The sequence below is a fragment of the Notolepis coatsorum genome (assembly GCF_963971535.1).
Source record: "Notolepis coatsorum genome assembly, chromosome: 1".
NCBI classification, from domain to species: domain Eukaryota; kingdom Metazoa; phylum Chordata; class Actinopteri; order Aulopiformes; family Paralepididae; genus Notolepis; species Notolepis coatsorum.
The window spans coordinates 26,093,265-26,121,104 of record NC_140165.1 but is presented as its reverse complement, the minus strand read 5'-3'; the positions used below and the strand labels follow the sequence as shown (position 1 = coordinate 26,121,104).

Genomic DNA, 27,840 nt, shown 5'->3' with positions numbered 1-27,840 from the left:
GAATAGAAGAGATTATTAGGAGAGAATATTACGTGTAACAAGTAGACTATTATGTGTAGCAAGTCTATGAAGTTTACATCACCCATATTTAATATAATCAAATCCATACAAGAAGTACTTCACAGCAGTTTAATAGACATAACATTTGCATAAAATAGACAGAATAAAAACAATGCAGAGTAAAGGGTAAAAGCAATGCAGGTAATAACAATGCGTATGGTTAATGAATGAACAGAATATCTTTACACCTGTAGATTAGCCGCTTCTTCACACCCAAGCCTGATGTGCAATAATGAAATACCCGTCTCTTATTAGGGTGGGATAATGCCAATCCTCCCTTTAGGGTACGCCGAAACACATTTGTGTGTATATGCAGGCTATATAATGCATTATTAGCAGGCGTTTTAGGTCTAAATGGGCTAACAGTACCCCAATTTTTCACAGTCGACTAAAAACACACGTCCAAAAAAAAAAAAAAAAAAAAAAAAAAACATTCTTACTGTCTTTTACTATTATGTACTATACTACTATCTACTATGTCTATACCACTACCTACTATGCTATGTCTATACTGCTATCTACCATGTACTATGTCTATACTACAATGCACTCAAGAGTGTAGCACTCAAGTTCGACACTGCTAGACAAACAATACCACTTACCCTTAGCTGCCAGAGGAGAACCCCTCCTGCTGACTTGTTTTGGGACATAATTTGTCACACACAAGATGTTGAATGACACCTTTTAATGACAACTTTTATCATCTGTTTATATATATTATGGTCACATCTTCAGACGCACTGGAAGCCAAGCCTGTGGTAGCAGTGAATAGGCAGAAAACGACCAAATCATTCAGTAACTTCCAAATGACTTGGAACCAAAGTCAAAACGCCTGGTCTGGTCCTTTAAGGCTGGTGATGAAATGTCCATACTGCAATATGGACGATGAATCCATGTTTTTTGTCCATCACTCCAAATTCTAATATTTCTACTGTTCATATTTATCTTCTAGTTATCAGGAGATGTGATCAGCACAGTATAGTATAGTAGGAAATAACAGATGCAAAGCAGAAACAAATTAATTTATAAAAAAAATCCCTGATTTTGGGCGGCTGAGTGGCGCAGTGGGCAAGGCGCTCGCCACTAACGCAGGATATGCTGGGTTCGAGCCCAGCTCACGGCGTTGCTACCGGCTTGGTCGTTCATACTAACACAATTGGCAGTGTTAGGGGTGGGAAAGCCGGTGGGTGGGGATTGGACATTGTGGACAGCGACTCCTACAGGTCGGTTGGTGCGCCTGTACAGCAGAATCAGGAAGTAACGGGGGCAGCGTGAGCCTCCCACGCGTTACTCCTCGCCACTGAGAGATCGTGCTGTTCAGGTGAAAAGATGCGACAGCTGCCTCCTCGTGTACCGGAGGGGACACGTGATGCAAGGCTTGGTCCTCACTGCAGCCGACCAGTGGGAGGCATAGTCTAGCAACGTTCGAGACAGGGGAGGGGAGAATTGAAGGAAGAATTGGCGAGGCGAAATTGGGATGGGAGAAAAATAAGGAGAAAAAGTGGATCCAAAAAAAAATCCCTGATATTCCCTTGTGGATGTGTGTAGAGGAGGGGGGGGATTAGGGCTCATCTAAACAGCCCCACCGCCTTCTTCTTCTTTGGTCTGGAGGGGAGGCGTTCTGTTGGAGGTGGCGTCCCCTGCGGGAGGACAGAAGGAGCGCAGCTTAAGAGTGTGTCACACAGCCTGCAAACAACTGTAAATAATTGGAACAATTTACTGACCTCCGCGAACAAATCTGTTAGAAAGACAAACGCGGTAATAACTTTACACAAGCAACCAGATATTAAAAGGTGCTATAGATAAGATTCAGCCACTAGATGTCACACTAGAGCACCAGCATGTTTATCAATCAGGTACATTCCACATGGGGAAAAGAGAAGTAGGGAGGGGATACATGCGCACAACATGTAAAAATTATTTCTCTAGATAAAATGTTTATCTATAGCACCTAGTCTGAACATTTACGAGTTATAAAGCAATATACAGTAGTTATCAGGAATGTAAACAGACTATAGCTCATTGTTGTTTCCATTTAACTTTTCTCAAAGCATTCTCGTTCGTTTTTCTAAAGTAGACAGGGGGGGACAATTAACACATTTGGGGCCAACCACGTATATATACGTGTTTCAGATCCAACGCTTGACGGCCAACCACGTATATATACGTGGTAAGGTTGTTTTGGCTTTTATTCCATTGTAATATCCTACTCAATGTCACCGAGCGGCACTGCAGATTTACCCTACTCTTGGAATTCGGAAAAGTGCATTACCGGCCAGATCCTTGTAGGGGCGCTGTCTTGATAATACAGTGTTCCCTGTTACAGACCGGTGTTTTAAATTTTTTTTTTTATGAATGGGCTTTTCTGTTAGCCTAAAGCTATGCGTGTAGCCGATGACCTGGAATAGTTTTTGGGATGCTGAATTCAGTATGCAGTAAAGGAATATATCATCAGCCAATGGACATATGAATCTACCAGATGGCGATCGATAACTGGGAAATCCTTTTTGCAGTCCAACCGGCCACAGGTAAGAGCTTTTTCACGTAAATGACATGCTGATCAGGCCTTGTTATCATACCCAACCAGCCGATCAGCGAATACGGCTACTGAGGCTAATGCCGTTATTGGTAATCAATATTCAGAAACGACGTCCCCCGCCCCCCCCCCTTTCATGCATTCATGGTGGACCATGATACCGACAATATGCATTTTGAGTTTTAGCTCTAGCTTGTCTATAGCTGAAATGCCATTCGATTTAACGTTATTAACTTAGCGCCTTGTAACTCGCGTTCCAGGAAATACCCCAGAACATTCTGCTATAACGTTCATATTCACGACGCTATAAAATGGGAACGTATTGATGAATTTTTTTTGTATTTAAGGCATATTGAAGGGATGGTTTATAGTGTCAATTGACAATGAGAATGGACAGATAGCAATAATATAAAGTATAGATTTAGCTCTACAAACAGCCTCACGCACAATGAAAGTTTGTTTTGATATGCTGGCCGTATAGAGTGGGATTAGACGGATCCCAATGGCCCCGAATGTGTTAAAGGTCCGACAGATAACATTTCTATGTAGAAATATGTATTTTTCATTTCAATTAAAAATAATACATCCACAGAGCTTTTAGAAAGGTGTGGAATACGGGGCGCTCCAGTAGCACACCACATAGCACGCTGAGTCGCGAAGCGGTCGTCCCGGGTTCGTTCCCCACACCCGGTGACCATATGCTGCATGTCTTCCCTTCTTCTCCTCCCGTTTCTCCCTCTCTCCTCTGTCTGTCCTGTGTGGCTAATAAAAAGCTGTCGGTCCTGCGCAACCAGGAAAAAAGGTGTGGAATAAAAGTATTGCTTCCCCCCCAAAATAATTACTGATATTGTATACTGATATTATTATTATAATAATAATAAAGATTTTGGCAGGTCCAAAATGAATGTTGTTTTCATGTTACGTGCATGTATCGCTTCCCTACTTCCAATTTCCCCCACATGGAATGCACCTGATTGGATACATGACGCTGTTGATCTATTCTAGTGGCTGAATGTTATATACATCACTTTTAATATAAGATTATTTATTAAATATGTTAAAAGGTATCCACTGGAGTTCTTGACCACTAGCAGGGTTCCCACAGACATTGCAAAATGAAATTAAAGGACTTTCAAGTACTTTTCCAAGCACTATTCTTAATTTTAAAAGGGCATTTAAAATGATACAATTCACTTAAATACAGTTTTATATAGAAATCCAACATTTATGGCTTAAAACCAATTTCCGACAATTAGTTACTTTAAATAAAAAAAATTTATTTCTTGATTCAGAACAATTTGATCATGGATGAACAAAACTTTCAATGCGAATGGTTGATTTGAATTTCAATGACTTTTAAGCACCTTGTTAAAAAATTTGCTTTTTTCAAGGAATTCCAGGCTTTGACTTTTTTTTGGTAGAACAGAAAGAGTGCACGACAGGTGTCTTTGAAATTATAAAATTAGATTTAGACTAGTTTCTTTGCCAATTTTTTTTTATAAAAGATGTTCCACAGAGTCAAAGAAGTTGAAAAGATACATAATATGTCCCCTTTCGGAGGGAAAGTGGTGCATGGTCACAAATATTGACTGGGCTGTCGTAGGGTGCAGGAATAACGTGTAGATCCTTGAAGTGGATGGAATTCCCTTTTAACACTTTCCGTGCCAGCAGGGGGAGCCAAAAATAGCGCTTGAGTGCCAGCGCTGTAGTCAATGGGAGGGCGATCACATTTGCAAACGCATAAACTATATCTTAAATTATAGCTATGTGTCTAATACGCCCGTCGCTTATCAATGACTGGTTTGCAGTCAACATTGTCGAAACGAATTTTTTTTTGTTTTTAATCGGTTCATTTCCGTTTTATACCATTTTGAAAAATGCTAGTTTTTTTAAACTTCCAGAAAAAAATTAAGATTCTGCAGGAATCGCGCTTTACTGGAATACACAAAACACGTTGTCATTTTTCGGCCTATTTATGAATCGTTTTCAAATAAATGCTAGTTTATCGATATTATATGTGTACTTAAGCATGCTAGAGAAGCAGGCTGAAAAATCGATTATCTTATTTCCTGATCAGCACACACACACTCACAGCCACACACACACATATGGGACACGCGGAGATATAGGTGAAAAAAGCTCTGATTATCCCAAGACTGGTAAAATAGATTCCTTACCTCAGATCAGATGTTCTCCAAAAAGATTATTCCAATTCCTGATCGCCATTCCAAATATCGATCGCGTTTATTGATCCAATGCTGGGTACTGGAAATACCGATTCCACGCTGTTCTGAGGGTCGGCGAAGACTGCAATCGGCTCGGATTACATGCCTGACAAGTAAAATGTGGATTCCGGACTTTCTTTTCCCCATGCTTTTTCATTCAATCCAATCCAAAGGGTGCATTACCATCCGGCAGACGATAGGGGGTGGTATTTTCCCTGTTCAAACTCAGACAGAGTCCCAGTGGTAACGTGAGGCTAGATTGATGAAAACTTTATGGAAATCAATAATAAATAAATAAAAAACGATTAAATAACGAGATTTCTCGTTCCTGGCACTCAACGCATGGCATGAACTAACGAGATTTCTCATGGCTGGCACTCAAAGTGTTAAGGCTGAGAATGATACTGCTCTTATGCATAAGGCTCCTCGGGCCGGAGCATTCTGATCTGGCATCAGTTAAGGCTTGCTGGAAATGGTTGTGGCAAAAGTTGTCCAGCGTGGTCACCTATCCCCAGTCTGTCCCTTCCAGACCCCACTCGTCTGCTGCGGAGATGGGGCGGTATCTGTGGAGGTGGGCGGTATCGCTGTGGAGGTGGGCGGTATCTGTGGAGGTGGGCGGTATCGCTGTGGACTTGACTTACTTAAACCCTTTTGCTCTTTGGGGAGCATAGGTCATTCATGAAATCTCTCCAGCTGGTTCGGTGTTGGGCGATTTTCTCTGCTTCCTTCCATGATGTTCTTTCTTCCTTGAGATCCGCCTCGACAGACCTTCTCCAGCTGTTTCTGGGTCTTCCTGGCTTTCTCTTCCCCTGTGGGTTCCAGGTTAAGGCCTGCCTGGTTGTGTTGGAGGATGGTTTTCTCAGGGTGTGTCCAATCCAGCCCCATTTCCTGTGTTTGATTAGGGTTTCAAGTGGTTCTTGTTGAGTGGTTTGCCAGAGCTGTTCGTTTGTGATGGTGTTTGGCCAGTAGATTCCCAGGATGTGTCGTAAACATCTGTTTATGAAGGTTTGCAGTTTGTTTGAGGTTGCTTTTGTTGTTCTCCATGTTTCTGCTCCGTATAATAGAACTGATTTGACATTGGTGTTGAAGATGCAGAGTTTGGTCTTTGTGGAGATGTGGTTTGAATTCCATGTTTGCTTCAGTATTAAAAATGCTGTTCTTGCCTTCCCTATTCTTGCTTTGATGTCTTTGTCGCTACCTCCGTCCTTCCCCACGATGCTTCCCAGGTATGTGAAGGTGTCCACCTCGTCCAGTGCTTCTCCGTCCGGTTGTACGGCCTCTTCTAAATTGTGGTTCATCTTCATCTCCTTTGTTTTTGCTTTATTGATAGTCCTGTGGTAGCTGCAATTGTGGCAAGTTTTGTGAGTTTGGTCTGCATTTGTGTTTGTGTGTGTGAGAGGAGGACTATGTCGTCGGCAAAGTCTAAATCCTCTAATTGAGACCACATTGTCCACTGAATGCCCAGATTTTGTTCGGCTGTGGTTTGTTTCATGATCCAGTCGACTGCCAGAAGAAAAAGGAAAGGGGACAGTAGGCAGCCCTGTCTGACTCCTGTCTCTACTGTAAAGCTGTCTGTGAGCTGGCCGTTGTGTATTACTCTGCAGGATGATTGTAGGTACAGCTGGTGGATGATGGTTATGAACTTCGTTGGGATACCGTAATGTGCCATGAGTTTCCATATAGTGTCTCTGTCTAGACTGTCGAATGCTTTGTGGAAGTCGATGAATGTGAGGTGGAGAGATGTGTTCCATTCCAGGGTCTGTTCTATGATAATGCGGAGGGTGGCAATGTGATCTGTACATGATCTGTCCTGTCGGAAACCTGCTTGTTCTTCTCGGAATTCTTTGTCCACTTCTTTGGACAGTCTTTCCAGGATGATCCTGCTCAAAATCTTCCCTGGCACAGATGTGAGCATGATGCCCCTGTAGTTGTTACAGTCCTTCAGGTTGCCTTTTTTGGGGAGCTTCACCAGGTATCCCTCTGCCCAGTCGCTTGGCACCTTTTCTTCATCCCAGATCTGTCCAAAGAGTTTGTGGAGTAGTGTTGTTGCCATTTCTGGGTCTGCTTTTATGGCCTCTGGGGGTATTCCGTCAGGTCCTGGTGCTTTATTGTTTTTCAGTTTTTGAATGGCCTTTTTTATTTCGTGTTTATTGGGCTTGTTGGTATTGACCGGTAGGGAGTGTACCGCTGGATGGATGTTGGCTAGCGCTGTCGGTTTGGGTCTGTTCAGTATGTCTCTGAAATGTTCTGCCCATCTCTTCAGCTGAGCCTCTTGCTTTGCGAGTGTTTTTCCTTCTTTGTCTAATATTGGTCTGTCCGGAGTTTTGCGTTTATTAGCCAGTTTCCTTGTGATGTCGTAGAGTTCCTTCATGTTGTGTTGAGCTGCTGCTTCTTCTGCTTGAGTTGCCAGGTTGTTGATGAATTGTTTTTTGTCGTTCTTGATGCTCCTTTTTACCCGCTTGTCTGCCGTGGTGTAGTCTTGTTGTGCTTTTACTTTTGCAGCTCTTGTGCGACTATTGTTGAGAGTGTCTTTGGCTTGTTTGCGAGTCTGAATTTTCTGTAGTGTTTCTCCTGTCATCCACTCCTTGTGGTGCCTCGTCTTCCTCCCACATGTGTCCTCACATGTCTCCGTCCATGCCCTCTTCATGTTCTGCCAACGTTCATCGATGGATTGATGTTCTTCCAGTTGGCTCAGGGGGTGGAACCGGTTTGAGAGACTGATTTTAAATTTCTCTCTGGTGTTCTGATCTTGGAGGAGGCTGACATTGTACCTTGTACTGACTTTTTTTGCAGTGTTGGTGAATTTCTTGAGTTTTAACCGGAGAGTTCCTATCAGGAGGTGGTGATCTGTAGCTGCATCGGCTCCTCTTTTCACTCTGACGTCTTGGAGGGATCTCCTGAATTTCTGTCTGATGCATATATGGTCAATCTGGTTCTCTGTTTTGTGGTCCGGTGAAATCCATGTGGCTTTATGAACTCTTTTGTGCGGAAAGACGCTGCCTCCTATGACCAGGTTATGGAATGCGCAGAAGTCTGTGAATTGTTCACCATTGTTGTTCATTTCCCCTAGACCATGTTTGCCCATTATTTGCTCTTTTCCTGTGTTGTCTTGTCCTATTTTTGCGTTGAAGTCTCCTGTCAGGATGATCATGTCTTTCTTTTTCTGCCGGTTGATGACTTGCTGTAGTATACCGTAGAAATGTTCTTTTGCTTGCTGTTCTGCCTCGTTAGTGGGTGCGTAGCATTGTATGATTGTGATTTTTTTGCTTTTGGTGAAAAATCTAGCTGTGAGGATGCGTGCATTTATTGCCTCCCACTCCATGAGGGACCTAGCTGCTTCTCTTGAGAGCATGAGTCCTACTCCCTCTGTGTGTGGGGCATTGTCTTGCTCATGACCTGAGTATATTATTGTTTCTCCACTTGAAAGTTGTGCTTTTCCTGATTGAGTCCATCTTGTTTCACTGAGTCCTATTAAAGAAAGGTTGTACTGTTTCATTTCCGACGCTATCTGGGCGGCTTTACCGGCTTGGTACATTGTTCGAATGTTCCAGGAGCCGATCTTTGTAATGTGTTTAGTTGTGAGAAGGGGGATCAGCTGGGCAACGTCCTTTCGGCTTGAGTTGTCCAGCACCATACTTGTCTGGGGAGAGACACCTTCCACGTCCAAACTTCGCTGTGTATTTTCCATGAATGTTTCTGTAATCATTTTGTTCCGCTAAGCGGGTGATTGGCCCACCTAGAGGTGCTTTTTTGGTGGTATCTCTGTGGAGGTGGACGGTATCTCTGTGGAGGTGAGTGGTATTGCTGTGGAGGTGGGTGGTATCTCTGTGGAGGTGGGTGGTATCTCTGTGGAGGTGGGCGGTATCTCTGTGGAGGTGGGCGTTATTGCTGTGGAGGTGGGCGGTATCTCTGTGGAGGTGGGCGGTATCTCTGTGGAGGTGGGCGGTATTGCTGTGGAGGTGGACGGTATCTCTGTGGAGGTGGGCGGTATCTGTGGAGGTGGGTGGCATCTGTGGAGATGGGCGGTACATTCGGCCACATTGGTTTTGGAGAGTGACTTTTCCGACCTGAATGGCGATTCAGACGCACTTCTAAGGAAGCATAAAAATACCTTTACCCCGTCCACCACTGTTCATATACATCAGGCCCCTCAGGGCATCAGTGGAATCAGTGACCTCATCCACCACTGCAGTTTGATCTAAATGGTAAACCTTTTTTTGTTGTTGCCATTTTCTCCCCAATTTAGTCGTTATTCCAATTCCTGTGTGTCACAGTCCTGGTCATTGCACTGCCCTCTGTCGATCTGGAGGGTGTAGACTAGGGCTGACCCCTATTAGTCGAATAGTCGACTAATCGATCGAAAGGAGCCGTAGTCGACTGCCAACCTCTTATCGAATGCACAAAAAAAAAAAAAAAAAAAAAGATTTGTTTTTATTATTATATTTTTTCTAAAATTTCTTTATCATTCTTTCCAAAAGAAAAGAGGCCTAGAAGCGTGGCTAACGCTAATGGCACACATACCAGAGGCTAACTGCCTAAGAAAACAGGCACAGAGGCACTGAAAGAGGATTTCACCCATCTAATGAACACACTAGACCAGTGGTTCTCAACCTTTTTACACCAAGTACCACTTGAGAGCGTAGCTGGCTCTCCAAGTACCACCATATGACCAACGTTAAAATACAGTCTAACTCTATTCAGCTATGCACAGTTCACGCAGAAGGCAGATTTATTCCTAATAACATTATTTATTGTTAACTTTTGTCAGACACAGCCACAATGTACGAAAGGGGTACTAGAACTAGCAAACTCTTCCACACAATTTTCATACAATGCGAGGGGCATTGAGAACATAGCAAGTGAGAAAATTAAGAACTGTATTTCAGTAAATGTACTTCATTCAAACACTCGCTCTGAATGAACACTCTCCATCTCTCTCTCACACTCTCTCTCACTCTCTCCATCTCACACACTCTCTCTCCCTCTCTCTCTCACACTCTCTCCCTCTCTCTCTCACACATGCACAAAGTGTAACAGGGAGGGATATAATACAGTTCAAACAAATAAATAAGTGTGTCAGATGCTCCGTCTCCCCCACTGTGTCTCTCCCTCTCCATCTCTCCCTCCCTCTCCTTCCCTTTCTCTCCTTCTCTCTCCTCCCCCTCTCTCTCACACACACACTAGTTTTGCGCGGGCTGATCCAGAGTCGCAAGTCAAACTAAAATATTTGTATTGTTTGCGGGTCATTTGCGGCCGGGTTAGTTAAAATAGAAATAAATTGTTTGCATAATATCGCCGATATCCTGCATCAAATCCCGACTCTTTCCCTGAGTCCAATCAAATAAAGTCTAATCCGACATCAGTAACAGCATAATGATGAATGAATAGTGATGTGGATGTAAATCAACAAAACAGTTTTACATTTTAGAAGAGACGGAAGGCTTTGAGAAACGAGTGTTGGTATAGTGTTACTTACCTGGCACGATACGAGGCTTGGCTGTGGTTGTACAGCAGGATTGAATCGTGGACTTGCGCTTATTCAGTCCATCACGTTTTGTTGTGAAGAAATCTTCTGGTTAAAAAAATATTCTCCTCCACTATTCTCTTTCGAATATCTCCTGTTTTGAGCCACTTTCGCGACATCCCTCGGCTAGTCATCACTAGCTTGCTTGTAACGTTAGCTAATCGTGCCTACGCCACAGGTACTAGTGTCCGTCAGAAACAACGTCATGGAAACAAACATGTTTTTTTTCTGAATCTAAAAACAACCAAATAAATGTACAACTTATTTTAAACCCCAATTTCAATTATCTCAAGCTTATTTTCATTAATTGTATTTGATTTAAAAGTTGGTTAAAATTTTTGAAAAACATTGATAATCCAGGGATCCCTCCGAGTACCACCAGCAGGGGGCCCAAGTACCACTAGTGGTACGCGTACCACAGGTTGAAAACCACTGCACTAGACTAGACAAATATCAAGATGTATCCATCAGTGGACCAATTGCATGCTTTTGCAGAGGACAAGAAGCCGTCAGTCGACTCCTTCAGACATTAAGCATCCCCCACAGCCCAAATGGAATGATAAAAAAAATAATAATAAAAAAAGAAAGTATACTTTTTTTATTAAAAAAATAAAAATCATAGTCGACCAATAGTCGACTATCGGCTAATTTCGGCCAATCAAAGTAGACTATCCAAATCCTTAGTCGGGGACAGCTCTAGTGTAGACTATCTACTGTCAGTCTGGGGAGGGTGTAGACTACCCTACTGTTGGTCTGGGGGGGGGGGGGGGTAGACTACCCTACTGTCAGTCTGGAGGGTGTAGACTACCCTACTGTTGGTCTGGGGGGGGGGGGGGGGTGTAGTCTACCCTACTGTCAGTCTGGAGGGTGTAGACTAACCAACTGTCAGTCTGGGAATGGTATAGACCAGGGGTGGCCAACCAGTCAGAGACTAAGAGCCACAAAAATTACTGTGGTACCACAAAGAGCCACACCATATATACCAGCGTTTCTCAACCTTTTTTTCAGTCACGGCACCCTTCATGTGTTTATAGGTCCCACCCTCTGGCCTCTGATGTTGCTAATGTCTTTTTTATTTGGGCCTCACAGGGTTAACCTCTTAAGCCAGAGCGGTCCGGTACTGGACCGCAAATGACATCAGGCCATAAATCCATCTCTACATAATGTATGAAATAATGTTGCGTTTTCTTTTCAAATGTAGCCAATAGTAAAGACCCTAACCCTGTCAAAACAGCAGTAAAAGTGTATATTTTCAGCATTACGTTTGTTTACCAATGATTGTAACTGTTATTAGTGTATAGAAATCTCAGGGCATTGAGTCGGAAACCGGCGCATATTGACGGGAGGAAGTGGCGCAGCCAAAAGTGAGTGTAGTCTTTTGAAGGAAGAGACCCAGGGCTTTTGATGGACTTTCGAATTTCGAAAAACGAGATCGGGATTATCTCCCACAAACCTGAACGTTATTGCCATAATACAGAACACAGTTAGTTTCTCTACCTTTCTGTGAACGTCTAGCAAAAAACGGCGTTGCAATCTGATGAAATATTTTTTGGAGAAATTTACATTATAAAGAAGTAACTGTACTTGTGAATCACGCCTGGTGATACTAAATCCAGATTGAATTCTGCCATTGGAAAGGGGAGATTTGGCCCTATCCATAGATGTGCGACTTGGCCATAATAAGGTAATTTATAGGCCTGATATTCTATAATCATATTTCAAATTGCATGTGTCCGGATGGCATAATTCAATACTGTACTGTATCTACAAAACCTTCTGTTTAATCATCTTCCCTTTATTAATTTGCTTAGATTTGACAGGTCTGGTAAATTTTAGCATGGTGTTATTCACAGTCAAAGATAAAAAAAAATATATATATATAATTGAATTGATATTCTCCTTTGGTTCATTACAATTAAAGCCTAGTAACATACACAAAGGCGGTCGGGTGGTGTAGCGGAGATTGCGCTCATCACCAATGCAAGAGGCTGCGGCCTCGACTCCCGGAGTCAGCATTGCCTGCGGCTTGGGCCAATCGTCATACTAAGTCGTTTGGCTGAGTTAGCGGGAGGGAAGTCGTGGGTGGTAATCTGGACAGCGACACCTACAGGTCAGGTCTGGGCGCCTGCTCAGCGAAAGGCAGGAAGTGGTGAAGGCAGCGTGACCTCCCACGCGTTACACTCCACCAATGAGAGTCCTCGCTGCCAGGTGAAAAGAGAGCCGCTGGCTGTCTCCGCATGTGTCGGAGGAAGCATGTAGTAGACTTCAGGGTTCCCTTGTACCGACCAGTAGGGGGAACATGCACACAACGACCAGGTAGGGGAGGGGGGAATTTGGCATAACAACTAAATTGGGATGGGAGGAAAAGCATAGAAAATCAGGCAGAGAAAAAGAGGATTTAAAAAAAAAAAACACACACAATATTTCTGACACTGGGAATACATAGATGTCCCTAGAATCAGATACCAAGAACAAGCAAATGAATCATAAAAAAATCTCTAAATGTTTATTCTATGTCTTATGGAATGAATGACAAAAAAAAAATAATAATAATATTATAATCTTTTTTTTATGGAGGGAGGAGCCACACATTGGCGGGCAAAGAGCTGCATGCGGCTCGTGAGCCGCGGGTTGGCCACCCCTGGTATAGACCAGGGGTTCCCAAACTTTTCAGGCCGGGGCCCAGAAAATAAGGCGTCAGAGAGCCGCGGCCCAATGCACATCGTCAGGCTTTTTTTTTTTTTTTTTTTGTCAGGCGACCGATTTTTTAAGCCAAATATCACTTCAATCCTATTAAGTTAGTTCAAGTTAGTTATTCATTTATATGTGCTATTTATGAGAGGGCTAACTTGTTGCAAAATAATAATGATAATAATAATAGCCTCATTAAAATACTATTGTTGCTTCGGTTGTTTTCAACGTTTTATGTGCATAATCTGTTATTTAGTTTGAAATGTTCGTTGAAATAAGTAGATTTTTCGTTTTTGTTTATTTATTAAGTTAATATAAAACCATATAGTCACATTTTAGAATACAATAGAATAGAATTTTAGAATACAACTAGAAACACTGTCCTGGCCTGCTTCTAAGTTCAGTGGCCTGACAAAAAAATAAAAAAAATAAAAAAATAAAAAAATAAAAAAATAAATTTTTTTTTTTTTTTTTTTTTTTTTTTAATCATCTCGCGGCCCATCCGTGGCTGCTCGCGGCCCACCTTTGGGTCGCGACCCCGACTTTGGGAACCACTGGTATAGACGATCCTCTGTCGGTCTGGGGAGGGTGTAGATGACCCTTTGTTGATCTAGAGGATGTAGATTACCCTCTGTTGATTCTAGAGGGTGTAGACTACACTGTGTTGGTCTGGGGTGGGTGTAGACTACCACATGCCTCCTCAAAAACATGTGGAGTTGCCAGTCGCTTCTTTCCACCTGACAGCGAGTTTCACTGGGAGAGCGTAACGTGTGCAGAGGTACCAGATACCCTCCTTGCTGAGCAGACCAACCAGTAGGAGTCTCTATTGCGTGCCATTGAGTTGAATGGAATCAGTCATTTCCTCGTTTATGACCTTTTATATAAACAGGTTATTACCTCAGATGTCAGAATCATTGGCAATTTGTTACATTGTTAAAGGAACACGCCAACATTTTGGGAAATTAACTTACCGTCTTCTCCAGAGAGAGAGACAAGAAGATAGATACCAGTTTCCTCTCTGTGAGTTCAGTAGAAAGCTTTAACGTTTGATATATTGGTTGATGTATATTTCTTCAGATAGCTTGTATATTTTGAATTTGAATACAGGCTTCAATAGAACTGACACCAAAGTCTGGCACCAAGCAGAGCATAGAACACTGGTATTCTGACCAGACTTCTTTTATAGTTAACTTGGTTCTATATGTTTTAATAATTTTTGGGCCTGCTTGGAAGCCCTTTTCCAAATGTCCTTTTCCAAACACCATGTTTGGAAGGCTGGTTTCAAATGCCTTGTTGGTGTGATCTATGGGTAACGTAGATAGACTGCAGTCATATAACAGCTTTTATCCAAAACAAGTCTCATGGCCAGTACAGAGAGACTCAGAAGGTGCTTCTATCCCCAGGCCATCAGGACGCTCAATGACTCTATGTAACAACCCATCATCTACACTCATTGCACACACATCCACATGCACACACTCACTTTTAAACAAACACTCACCTTATTAACACTCACTTTAGACACTTTAATCTATTTATTAAAAGAGATTTGCACTACATTCATACTTCGTACCTTAAAGTTTTGTACCTCATTGTCTGCATTTGTACCTCACTGTACTTAGATTGTATATTGTATATTCCTTTTTTACTTACTTTTTTACTGTATGAAGCACACTCAGGGGCTCATACAGAACCAAGCATTTCACCGTAAAGTACATGTATTTTATTGTGACAACTAATAAACAAACTTGAAACTTGAACTTGAAACACTTTACAACTTATGCCTCACATTCACACACCGACGGCAGAAGCAACCATGCAAGGTGCCAACCTGCTCATCGGGAGCAGTTAGGGGTTAAGTGTCTTGCTCAAGGACACTTTGACACGCTGCCGGGAGGAGCTGGAATCGAGTCGGGAACCTTCTGATTACCAGACAACCACTCTACCTCCTGAGCCACTGTCTAACCCTAACCTTCTGATTACCAGACAACCACTCTACCTCCTGAGCCACTGTCTAACCCTAACCTTCTGATTACCAGATGACCGCTCTACCTCCTGAGCCACTGTCTAACCCTAACCTTCTGATTACCAGACGACCGCTCTACCTCCTGAGCCACTGTCTAACCCTAACCTTCTGATTACCAGACGACCGCTCTACCTCCTGAGCCACTGTCTAACCCTAACCTTCTGATTACCAGAGTAACCAGACGACCGCTCTACCTCCTGTCACCCCGTAGTCCCTCCAGACGTTGGTATATTGTCTAGAATAGAGATTTTTTTCATTTCACCAGAGATTTAAAATCTTTAAAAAAGTATGATTTCCTGTTAATAGAAACAAATACATTCATTCAAACCTTTATTTAAACTCGAAAACGAAAACGAAAGGCAACTGAGGTTTCCCTCATTTACAGTCAAGTTGAGTGTACATACAGAAATAAGAAAAACAAAAGCATAATACAATCACACAGCATATGACATCATAACAATAAGACGATGCAAAAAGCAAGGATAACAAATCAATTAAAACATGACACAACTTGATTGACAAAGGTTGGAGATCAATGTCTTAACCTATCGTAAAATCTCAAATCTAAATATCAAATACCAGTATATAATTTATCAACCAATCAAATGCTAAATGTATGCAACTGTTGAAAGACAAATCCCATTGATTTTCGGTACAGAGATAAGTGTTAAAACCATATTCAATATCAAGCCCAAAGTGACATTTAGTACCTGTTGTTCTCTGGGCATGGCGGCCATCTTGGCTCCGGCTCTGTCGCCATGGTCACGGTCTCTGTCCCCTTCCCCTGGCTCAGCGTGGACAGACCCCTCATCTAGAACAGGCAGATGGACAGTCGGTCTCTAGGACAACTCTAGAACAGGGGTTCTCAAACTTTTTCATACCGTGACCCCATTTTATTTAGGAATTGTTTTGGGGACCCCACACTTAATGTATCGCGTTATTTCAACGTGAAATTAAGGAATATCAAAATAAAAGCACACGTTGTTGAACTTGATCATGCATATTTATTAGAAAATGTAATTACAGCACTATGTTATCAATACACATTTATAAAACGAGGCATATTTAGTCAAATTCTGTTAGTCATTCTGTTAGTCAAATGTAGTTTTACTTTCCAATGCACTGTCACCTACCTGCGACCCCAATTTGGGTCGCGACCCGTAGTTTGAGAACCACTGCTCTAGAACTATCTGTTGAAGTTGAGGTAGTGGGCGGGCGGGTGTGTGTGTCTGTCTGTCTGTCTGTCTGTCTGTCTGTCTGTCTGTCTAGTTAGATCCTTGTGAGGACTTTTAATTAAAGGGGTACCCCACCCATTCTAAGAAGGCGAAGCCAGTCTGATTTGGAAATAAGGGGGAGTAATTGCAGTCCATCCAAAAACCACACATTATACATAAATCTTTGTACATCTGCCCACTGCCTCAATGGCGATTACCGTATCTCAAAATGATAGATATCAGCCTATGAAAAAAACAAACACAAACCTCTTAAGCCCGGAGCCCTATTTTCTGAAATGCCTAAAATAAATAGTAAATGGAATATTGCTCCACTTCTACAAGGTCCATTTGCATATTCTTGGTATCTAGGGACATCTATGGACCTCAGTGAATGTATTCCCAGTGTCAGAAATATTGTGTCTATTACTAGGCTTGCTTAAATTCTGATGAAACAAAGGAGGATATGAATTATGATTTTTCTTTGACAGTGAATAACACCATGCTAATAATGACCAGACATGAAAAACTGCCACTGATCTCGTTCAGTACCTTCTTGAGATCATGTGTACAGAAAATCCAAGGAAATGAATAAAGGGAAGATGATTAAACAGAAGGTTTTGTAGATACAGTACTGAATTCTCCCATCCGGACCAATGCAATTTGAAATATTATTATAGAATATAGAATAGCAGGCTTATAAATTACCTTATTATAGCCAATTCACACATTTATGGATTGTGCCAAATCGTATATTTAAAATGGCAGAGTTCAATTTGGATTTAGTATCACCAGGCGTGCATAAGAACAGATAATGAAATCTACTGTATGTACAGTAGCTTTTTTATTTTTATCAGGGTGCAATCATTTTGAAACTAATTTCAAATCTAAATGTTGCTACATGCTAAAAATAGGGAAGAGAAACCAACTGCGCTTCAATATATGTCAATAACGATAAGTTGTGTGGTTTATTATCCCGAATAATAAGAGATATTAAAAAAATGCATACAGAAGTAAGTAGCTTGAAACCCCATAGAGGCTTTTGGGAAGTATCGTTCGGAAAAATTCCAACGCTCATCGAAAGCTCTCGGTGTCCTCTACAAAATGGCAAAAAAAACAATTCCTGACGTTCAAATCTTCCAAAATGGTTGACTTTCGCGAACTAAATAAGACCAAAACGAAAATGAAAATCTATCTAATAACACTTTAACCTATTGGTAAACTAACGTATTGATGATAATATACATTATAAATGCTGTTGTGACATGGTTATGATGTTTCTACTTGAATACGTTTGAAAAATAAAACGATACTTTTGTCAAACAGTCTGGAGAGATTGATTTATGACGTGATGTCATTTGCGGTCCGCCGATGGACTGCACGGGTGGAAGAGGTTAAGGATACATTAAATTACATTCAAGCATTCAATATAGCCAACCTGAACTTGAATGACAACTTTCTCTTGTTGATCAGATCTTTGTGATTATTCTAGTAAACATGGAGTTCGCTTAAATTTAACCGGAGAAAATATTACTAACCTTTTGGACATAAAATATTGCATGTAAAATATTCTTCCATGTAAAATATCTGTGAGCCCTATTTAGCCCCTTTCCGGATAAGCTAGCATGACATGACTGGCATCAACGGATTCCCTGCGACGGTTGTATCCATAATTTCCCCTCTAGCATAAAGTAGCCTACTGGAGCCAGCGAAACATGCATATATATATATTAGGGCCGTCAAAGTTAGACTTCTTCAGACAAACATTTCTGAGTACATTTTAATTACTGACATGCATGTCTTGTATGTACAGTATGTGTCTGTCCCCCAATAGGCCCAGACAAGGAAAATAATTTCTCACATGGTACTGTGTGAGAGGGGGAGAGGGAACTTCAGTTTTACTGTACAAAAGTAAATTAGTCTATAAAAGGTCAAAGAGATTAACTCTGGACTCCATTCATTATTGGATTTGTGACACTGTTTTGATTCCACATAGTAGAATAGGATATTTTGTGACCCTACATTTTTCCCCATGTGAGGTGATTTGGTTTAGAAGTGCCAGGGGTCCAGGGAATGCCCTTTGATCAATGGAAGATTTAGCTGATCAATGAACTGTTGTACAATGCGTCTGTTGTTGTGATGCATTGAGGTCCATTGTTTGGTTTTAATGCTTAAAAAACAGGGGATGTTTTAGTGAACCTTTATTTATTCATTTTTTTTTTGTGATTTTTTTGCATTTTTACAGCTTTTACTGGCCACGCAGGACCGACAGAGGAGAGGGCGAACGGGAGGAGATGTGGGGAAGACATGCGACAAATGTCACCGGGAGGCGAACCCGGGGCGGCCACGTAGGTGTGCGAGGCACTATGCGGTGCGCCACGAGGGCGCCCTTAGTGAACCTTTATAAGAGTAAAGTTGGACACATTTTTAGTACTCATATTACTGAGTAATGTTACATAATATTTACTTATATATTCATTAATATATATACTGTATATATAAACATATATTTATCATATTTATTTAAAATATATATCGGTGGACCACTACTTTGTTTGGGCTTTAGTTGAGAAGGGGAGGGGTTGGTGGGGAGAGCAGCGAGCATCATCAGGCTTGACCAATCACACGACAAGCGGACACCTGGAGGGGGGGCGTGGCTGGGGGCGTGGTCTGTCACTGTGCCCTGAGCAGTGGGCTCCTCCTCTTCGGGGGAGTGTCTCTCCGACAGCTTGCGTTTGCGCGTGTTGCCGTGGGTGACCAGGGCCGTGTAGAGATCCTGGAGGTCAGCGTTGAAGCCTAACCCCTCCTGATGACCGGCACACAGCTGAGGTAGAGTCTGAGAGAGAGGGAGGGAGAGGGAGGGGGGGGCAGAGAGAGAGAGAGAGACACACAGAGAGGGGGAGAGAGGTGGAGAGAGAGACACAGAGAGGGGGAGAGAGAGAGGGGGGGCAGAGAGAGAGAGACACAGAGAGGGGGAGAGAGGTGGAGAGAGATGGAGAGAGAGACACAGAGAGGGGGAGAGAGAGGTGGAGAGAGAGAGACACAGAGAGGGGGGGGAGAGAGAGAGGGGGGGGGGCAGAGAGAGAGAGAGGGGGACAGAAAGAGGGCGAGAGAGAGGGGGAGAGAGAGAGAGGGGGCAGAGAGAGGGGGAGAGAGAGAGAGGGGGCAGATAGAGGGGGAGAGAGAGAGAGGGGGGGCAGATAGAGGGGGAGAGAGAGGGGGACAGAGAGGGAGAAAGGGATAGAGGGGGGGCAGAGAGGGGGAGATAGGTGTAGAGAGAGAGAGGGGGGGCAGAGAGAGGTGGAGAGAGAGAGGGGAGGCAGAGAGAGAGGGAGAGAGACAGAGAGGGGGAGAGAGGGATAGAGAGAGAGGGAGAGAGAGAGGGGGGCAGAGAGAGGGGGAGAGAGAGAGAGGGGGCAGAGAGAGGGAGAGAGAGATAGGGGAGGGACAGAGAGGGGGAGAGAGACACAGAGGGGGAGAGAGAGGGGGGGGCAGAGAGCACAGAGGGGGGAGAGAGACACAGAGGGGGAGAGAGAGGGGGGGGCAGAGAGCACAGAGGGGGGAGAGAGACACAGAGGGGGAGAGAGAGAGGGGGCAGAGAGACAAAGACAGGGGGAGAGAGACAGATGGAGGGGGGAGAGGTGGAGAGAGACAGAGGGGGGAGAGAGACAGACAGGGGAGAGAGAGAGGTAGAGAGAGAGACACACAGAGGGGGAGAGATGGGGGGCAGAGAGACACAGAGGGGGAGAGAGACAACGACAGGGAGAGAGAGAGACATTTTATTTGCCAATTACCAGTGGCTCTCAAAGTTTTGGTGTCTAGGATTCATAAATTGATCAGGTTATGGACCCTTATTACATGGCGTTTTAACATTCGCCGAAATGCTTGATTGTGATTGGTCAATAGCCCCCGACAGCGGTGAATTATTTTTCGATAACCACCGGTGATTATTGTTTTTCGCAGCTGGAGTAATCAAGCCCCACTGACGCACACTGTTTCAGTGCAATCAGACACACCTGCCGGGCTGCCCGCGATAATAATAATCACTTTATTTGGGCTGACAGAGCCACAGAACAACTGCGTCTGCATTTGATCTCGTCTTGTCGATTTTGTCAAATGAATTAGGTATATTGTTAGTAAGTTAGCCATGTAATAAGCGGGATAATGTATAGCTATACTCGGTCATCATCGCAAAATAATTTACCTTCACTGACGTTTAAAACACCTCGCCGAGGCGCCTCGGTATTTTAAACTCTGTGTCGGTCAATTATTTTGCGACAATGACCTCGTAGCTATACATTATCCCTTACATATGTATGCATGTAGGTATGTAGGTAGAGAGAGAGAGACAGACATAACAGTGAAGAGTGTGAAACCTATGAACATAATAGTATTTATTATGCATTCACTCATTGGGCTCCACTTCTAGTCTGTGGAACAATTATGACGTTAAAATATACTCCCATATTTCTGGGGACCCCCTGGAACCCCCTCACAGACCTCTGACCCCACATGGACAGAGAGAGAGAGAGAGAGAGAGACAGACAGACAGAGACAGAGACAGACAGAGAGTAATAAGATACACCGACAGACGCATGTCTCAGGAAAATCAGTGTTTATTTGAAGACCTTATTTGACACCTGTGACCATCTCGCTACGCATATATATATATATATACACCAAATATTTAACTTTTACAGGCTACCCATATTTCTGAGGTAGAACATTTAAGAAAAACAGCAGTGGAGAAAAGTCCAGAAATACGCAGTGACCTGTGCAAACAGGCCTGTCCACACCAAGACCCAACGAGCAGCAACATGAGGTCAGCAAAGAGAGGGTTAAGAATATAAAATGGAACAAATTTCAGGGGACAGAGAGCGAGAGAAAGAGAGAGAGAGAGAATTTCAGGGGACAGAGAGAGAAAGAAAGAGAGAGAGGGGGGGGAGGAGAGGCAGAGAGAGAGAGAGGGGGAGAGAGAGAGAGAGGGGGAGAGGCAGAGAGAGAGAGAGAGGGGGAGAGGCAGAGAGAGATAGAGGGAGGAGAGGCAGAGAGAGATAAAGACAGAGAGAGAGAGAGAGAGAGAGAGAGAGAGAGAGAGAGAGAGAGAGAGAAGAGGCAGAGAGAGATAAAGAGAGAGAGAGAGAGAAGAGGCAGAGAGAGATAAAGACAGAGAGAGAGAGAGCGGAGGCAGAGAGAGATAAAGAGAGAGAGAGAGAGAGAGAGAAGAGGCAGAGAGAGATAAAGACAGAGAGAGAGAGAGCGGAGGCAGAGAGAGATAAAGACAGAGAGGAGCTGAAAGTAGGGCTGTCCTCTGACTAAACGACCTCTGGGATGACAAGAACATCATTGTTGATCTGTAAATCGGGGGGGGGGGGGGGGGGGGCTGGTGGTTTTCAGTTAATGATCTTTCACACCAGAGGTGCTGCTCTGCTCTACAGCGAGCACGTGTCCATTTTAAACAACGATGTCGGCTCAGCGCAGCTCTGTCATTGCGGCAGCCTGGTTTGAAAGCTCCCTTGAGGTGTTGCTACCATGACGTGATTATTCACACAGAGGCACACAGGAGCAGTAGCGTGTTGTAGGTTACCGAATCGTGACTGTAAAGAAACGAAGCAATTCTGGCGGCTGCAACGTAATTAACGTAACGAGTAGAATGACTGCTCTCAGAGAGTAATAAGTAAAGTAATAATATTGAAATGAGTAGCAAGGAATATATAACCGTTTTTGAGTAACGCACCTGTTGGTAAGTGAGAAATAGGGCTAGGGGTCCAAAAAAATCGGAACTATCCCTTTAACAACCAGATCAGGGTTGGCCGCCAAGTGGTGTTCCCAGGGTCGCATCGTTAAACCCACACCACCATCATGTGCAAAACCGCCTGCCGGTCAGAGAGGCTAGGAAATGTGTTTTACCGCCGCGGTCTCTGGACGTTTGTGGAATACCCTTGTTATGAGTGCAAAGCATGCGGCACCACGCTGGAAAGTTGCCTACCCAAGCTTTAACAAAAGGGACGCCCTAATCCAATAGAGTCTTGATATTAAAGGGGAATACGTCGAGTGCACGTTGTGGGTTTCCTCACTATTGGAACCCATGGTTTCTGGTCCAGGTTTAGTGCTGCTCAGCGCCCTGCGTGGCGTGTTTGATTTATGGCCCCGGGGCAGGCCTGCTTCTCCGGGAGTCACATGGGCGGAGGTGTGACGAAGGCGTGACGGAGGTGCGACCACGCCGCGATAAGACCCTGATCAAAGCACCGTTATAGACACAGCTGACCACAGGTAGGGAGAACAGTAAACAGGAAGTATGTGACAGGAAGTATGCGACCGGAGGCGAGAAACACACACACAAAAGGCACACACAGTAATGCACATTTGGTAGATATATACACACACATATACATAAAGTACCCAGTTTCTCCACCACAAGACTGTCAGATAAGAGCGCGTGTAAACTCATGCGACATTATGCAAAGTCACGACCGACACACAGAAAAACACACTGATATTCACAAAATCCGTCTCTCTTTTTTTCTCAAGCGGAGAGAGAGAGGGACAAACTCTCCAAATTAGCTCCTCAAATATTGACCGGGGGGGGGGGGGGGGGGGGGGGGAGGGGGAAGAAATCGGTGGTCTCGCGCTCGCTGTCAGTGAGAGGGGGGCTCCTAAACACACTCTGGTCAGCGTTTAGAGGTTTGCATTGATTTATTTTCTGCTATTTGTTTGTTTAAATATCATAAAAATAAATGTATGCTCTGGTGAGCCTTAGTTCTCCTTTGGGCACAGAGGGACTAATGTGTACTACTGCTGCTCTTCAGAGAAAGCAAGCAAAGAGGCAATGTTCTTCCCCTCTACCATTCACTACACTATATAGAATATATAATACTATATATATATCACTACACTATATAGTATATATATATATATATATATATATATATATATATATATATATATATATATAACTATACTAGCCCTTCCTGCCATAGGGGAAAGACGTCACAATATTCAAAGGGGCCTTTTCTTGATATCAGTATATATATATATATAATAAAGGGATAAATATATATATCACTATACTAGCCCCTCCTGTCTCTTTTTTTTTAAATTTTTTTAAACTTTGACCAGTCAGCTGGTTCTTTTCGCGTTTATTGCTTTTTTTTTTCCTGGTCAAGTATGACCGACAGAAAAGTATGATCAGCGCAGATATTGTATTAAATTATGGTTAGTTTTGTTGGCGTAGACAATGAGTTTGTAAGTATTGTGTTTGTTAATAAAATAATGACATTTGTTGTCCTCTTAAAGTCCAGTATGTCCCCTTAACCCTTTCACTACCACACTACAGAAGGTTAACCTTTCACTACCACACTACAGACGGTTAACCGTCTGTAGTAGTGTGGTAGTGAAAGGGTTAACCTTCTGTAGTGTGATTGTGAAAGGGTCAACCCTTTGTCGTGTGGCAGTGAAAGGGTTAACCTTCTGTATTATCGCAGTGAAAGGGTTAACCATTTGGTAGTGTGGCAGTGAAAGGGTTAAAGCCCAGTATGTTACCTCTAAGCCCATCTCCAATCACTTTGAATGCAATGTGTAAAAAACAAACACACATTGCACAAGTACAAGTACAGAGCACAACTAAACAAAGTTGGCATCTAACCAGAGTGCAAAGGAGCAGTAAAGTGCATTGTAGTATGTGAATGTAGTATAATGTGTAGTATAATGAATAATGTAGTATATGTGAATGGAAGCGGATACGGACCAGCTAGCCTAGCTAAAAACTCAGGGAGAGGCGGCCAACAGCTAGGCTAGCTGGTCTGTATCCACTTCCATTCATTTATGCTAAGCTAGGCTAGTTTACAGCCGGATAGCTTTCTACTGAACGCACAGAGAAGAAATTGGTATCCATCTTTTTGTCAGACTCTCCCGTAATGTTGACGTGTTCCTTTAAGGGAAAGTAATACGAGTATAAGTAGCACTGGTTCGTTTACTTCGGCTCTTCGGGCAGAGATGTTTGACTGTGGAACGTCGTCCAACTCTCTGCGTGGGAGTGTTCATATTCAGCATTCGGGACACCTGTGGCTGAGGGGTGGTGTGTTCCTGGTTCTGTGGCAGAGTTCTACCTGCGCCCATGTGGATTTCCCTGCAGCACAGGCAGATAGTTGTCATTCGCTTTACTTTGCATTACAATGTGTTCGTATACGTGTCTCTGTGAGCAGTGTGTCAACAGCGCTCTGTTCCGGGTTTTGTGTTACTTGTGGTCCGTCAGTGATAAAAGGGATTTCCCAGTGTGGAATCAATTGATTACTCCTACTACCGCTACCACAATGAAACGAGTTTGCCCGTACAAAAGGCTAGGAGCGAGGAGAGAGGAATGCTACTTGAGGAATGGAAGAGGCGAGTACAAAGTGACTTCAAGTTCAATAACCTCTGCCGCCTCCTTCCTCCTTTAATGTTCTTGTGGAACTTTCCTTTGGCCTCGTAAGCCGCGCCAACGCCCCCCCCCCCCCCCCCCGGTCCCTCCCCCCGGGTCTGAGCTGGGGTGAAGGAGCCGACTTCACCTGGTGACATCTCAAGACGGTGCGGCTGGCGGACGGTGGGGCACGCGGTCCACCCTTCAAACCGAGACAGGGAGGCGGGTCTAGAGGAAGAGGGCATAGGGAGAGGTGGCACGGTGTGTTGACATTGCCCTATTATTAGTTGGAAAACAGCTCAGTGCCCATACATCCCATGTTTACACCCCCCACCCCCGTCACCTCCATCACCGGGTTGTTGACCTAAGCTTCCTTCCATGTCACTTCCGGTTGCCACGTGACTCCCTGTTCAAAGGACTTATATAACAGGAGGTGCAAATCCAGAGCCTGCAGAATAATGAAAGACCCCCACCACGCCAACAACAGCCTGTTCAAGCTGCTGCGGTCAGGCAAGCGACTACACACACACGCAACAAGAACAGAGAGACTACGGCTCAGCTTCTTCCCCCATCAGAACATTGAACACTGAACTCTCCACACACAAGTACACATGCTGCATTCGCTCACACACAAACGGTCACTTTAAAACAAAATGGAAAGGACACTTTAAAGCAGGGATCTCAAACTCGCGGCTCGCGGGCCAGTTGCGGCCCGCTGGATGATATTTTGCGGCACCCTACTTGACATCAAAGTTTAGTTTAGAGTAACACCCCTGCACAAAAAGGGCAGCAAATTAGACCCGGGTAACTACCGCCCTGTTTCTATCCTTACATCCATCTCGAAAGTCATGGAAAAAATAGTATACGAACAGATCGAAAAGTACCTCGCGGAAAAAAATCTAATCTACGAATTCCAATCTGGCTTCAGAACATCCCACTCCACTGACACATGCCTTCTCTACTTGAACGACCACATCAAACAAGAGGTGGACGCGGGCAAATACTGCGGCATGGTCATGCTGGACCTACAAAAGGCCTTCGACACTGTCAATCACACCATTCTGATTGACAAGCTAAAAGCAATTGGTTTTGATAGTTTATCAGTGAGCTGGATACAATCCTACCTGGAGGGGAGGGAACAGATGGTGGAAGTAAACGGTACCCTATCCCCCCCCCTCACAGTGAGCTGTGGTGTTCCACAAGGAAGCATACTAGGACCGCTACTATTCCTAATTTATGCAAATGACATGTCGTCAGCTTGTGACTGCAACTTGTTCCTGTTTGCGGACGACTCAGCCCTGCTGGTCTCTGACAAGAACAAGTTACAGGTTGAAAAAGCCCTCAGCTCGGAACTAGGCAAAATCTGCATATGGCTCGCCGACAACAAACTATCATTACACATGGGCAAAACAGAGTCCATTCTCTTCGGTTCAAATAACAAACTCAGCAAGACCGACGGCTTCTCGGTTACAGTGGGTGACAATATTATCACAAGGAAAGATGAAATTACCTACCTGGGTTCCATCCTAGAGGCTAATCTTTCCTGTGACAAAATGGCATCCAATGTAATAAAAAAAAGTCAACCAACGAACGCGATTCTTGTACCGGATCTCCTCTCTGGTAAACAAGAATACCCTGAAGACTCTAGCAGGAGCACTCATTCAAGGGTACTACGACTATGCTTGCACCTCATGGTACCAAAGCACCTCAAAGGCACTAAAAAACAAATTACAAACATCTCAAAACAAGCTAGTCAGACTACTACTTGACCTGACTCCTAGAACCCACCTCACCCCTGCCCACTTTGACAACCTAGGATGGCTTAGAGTAGACGACAGAGTACAGCAACTTGCAATGGGCCTGGTCTACAAGATACACTACGCGACCAAGGTACCCATGTACATGTCAAAATACTTCCCAAAGGTCAGTGAATACCACGATCACAACACCAGAGGGAGCTCCACAAATCATGTAAAACCCAGATTCGGCTCAAACAAGGGACTAAACACGTTTCGCAATTATGCCACATCAATGTGGAACGCCCTGCCTAAAGCTGTAAAGGAATGTGAATCACTACCCACCTTCAAAAACACTCTCAAAAAACACCTACGTGAGACTGCAATTCGAAACTGGCCCCTACAAATGTCCTAACCTAGTTGTACAGTAAATGACCAAGTAAGGCTTTGTCAATATTCCAATGTACAGTGTAAAATGTGTGTATGTCCCCTACCCAACCCCCCCCCCCCCCCACCTCCAATGTACAGCCCTCACCCAACCCACCCAACCCCACCCCACCAACCTCCTCCAATGTACAGTTTCTACGCCAAATGTATATACACTCCTTTTCTGGACACTTTTGTATCACAAACAGTACTGTATTTGCAAATCTGATATGTCATAAATGTATAGATGTAGCAGTACTGTCTATCTGTATGTCATGTATGTCATATATGTTATGATGAATTGAAAATGGGGGACCCTGATGTAAACAAGACGAAAGTCTTTCTCTGGTCTGCATCCCCTTAACAATTGTATGTATTGAGATGTACTGTACTGTACCCATTCTGCAATCTGTTAATAAACTTTTCAATCAATCAATTCAATCAATCAATAGTGTTAGTGCGGCCCGCGTGCAACTTTTTGCCGAGTTGTTGCGCGAGTTGGACGTTTTATTTATTTGATCACTTGTAGACTACCATAGCGCAGGCTCATGACAGCAACATTACGTTAGTGACTTGGTTGAAACGTGATTCCGGAGTGATACCAAGTAAAGTGGAAGGCAAATGCATCCTCGCTATCTCCTCTGCAAGCAGTGCTCTGCATGTCCGGCTGCACTGCCACTGTCTGTGTCTGTGTACTCTGCTCTGGTCCAATCACATTCAGCGTCCCGTCAGTGTTTTTCCCCCCACCCACAGTCTGCGAATCAGATGCAGAGTAGGGCGGATCTTCACGGAATGCGTGTCGTCTCTTTCAGTCAGAGCAGAGAGTTGACAGCGCATCTACAGTAGCCTCGTTCCCAGTTTTATCTCTGTGAGATAAATGTAGCTAATAGCCTAGTTTCGCCAGCAGGCAGCCAGCAGAAAAATATGGCATGTTCAAAGATGGCCAGTAAAAGAAAAGTTGACTGCAATTCAAAGGTGAATGGTCTGATAAATATGCGTTCATCCTG

The 27,840-nt window shown here is 43.7% G+C and overlaps 1 protein-coding gene across 2 annotated transcripts in view; it reads right to left on the bottom strand.

Moving 5' to 3' along the window:
• Nucleotides 1-435: 435 nt before the first annotated feature.
• Nucleotides 436-27,840, bottom strand: part of nhej1 (nonhomologous end-joining factor 1) — an 81,459-nt gene continuing 54,054 nt past the window's right edge. Inside the window, exons 7-9 of one of the 2 annotated variants that reach the window (XM_084319200.1) lie at nt 18,914-19,109; nt 15,773-15,873; nt 436-1,700 (exon numbers count right to left, since the gene is read on the bottom strand). In XM_084319200.1, coding sequence (XP_084175326.1) covers nt 1,629-1,700; nt 15,773-15,873; nt 18,914-19,109 — 369 coding nt within the window. In that variant the 3' untranslated portion in view covers nt 436-1,628. The remainder of the gene's footprint in view (nt 1,701-15,772; nt 15,874-18,913; nt 19,110-27,840) is intronic. The other variant, XM_084319201.1, reaches the window with a different exon arrangement.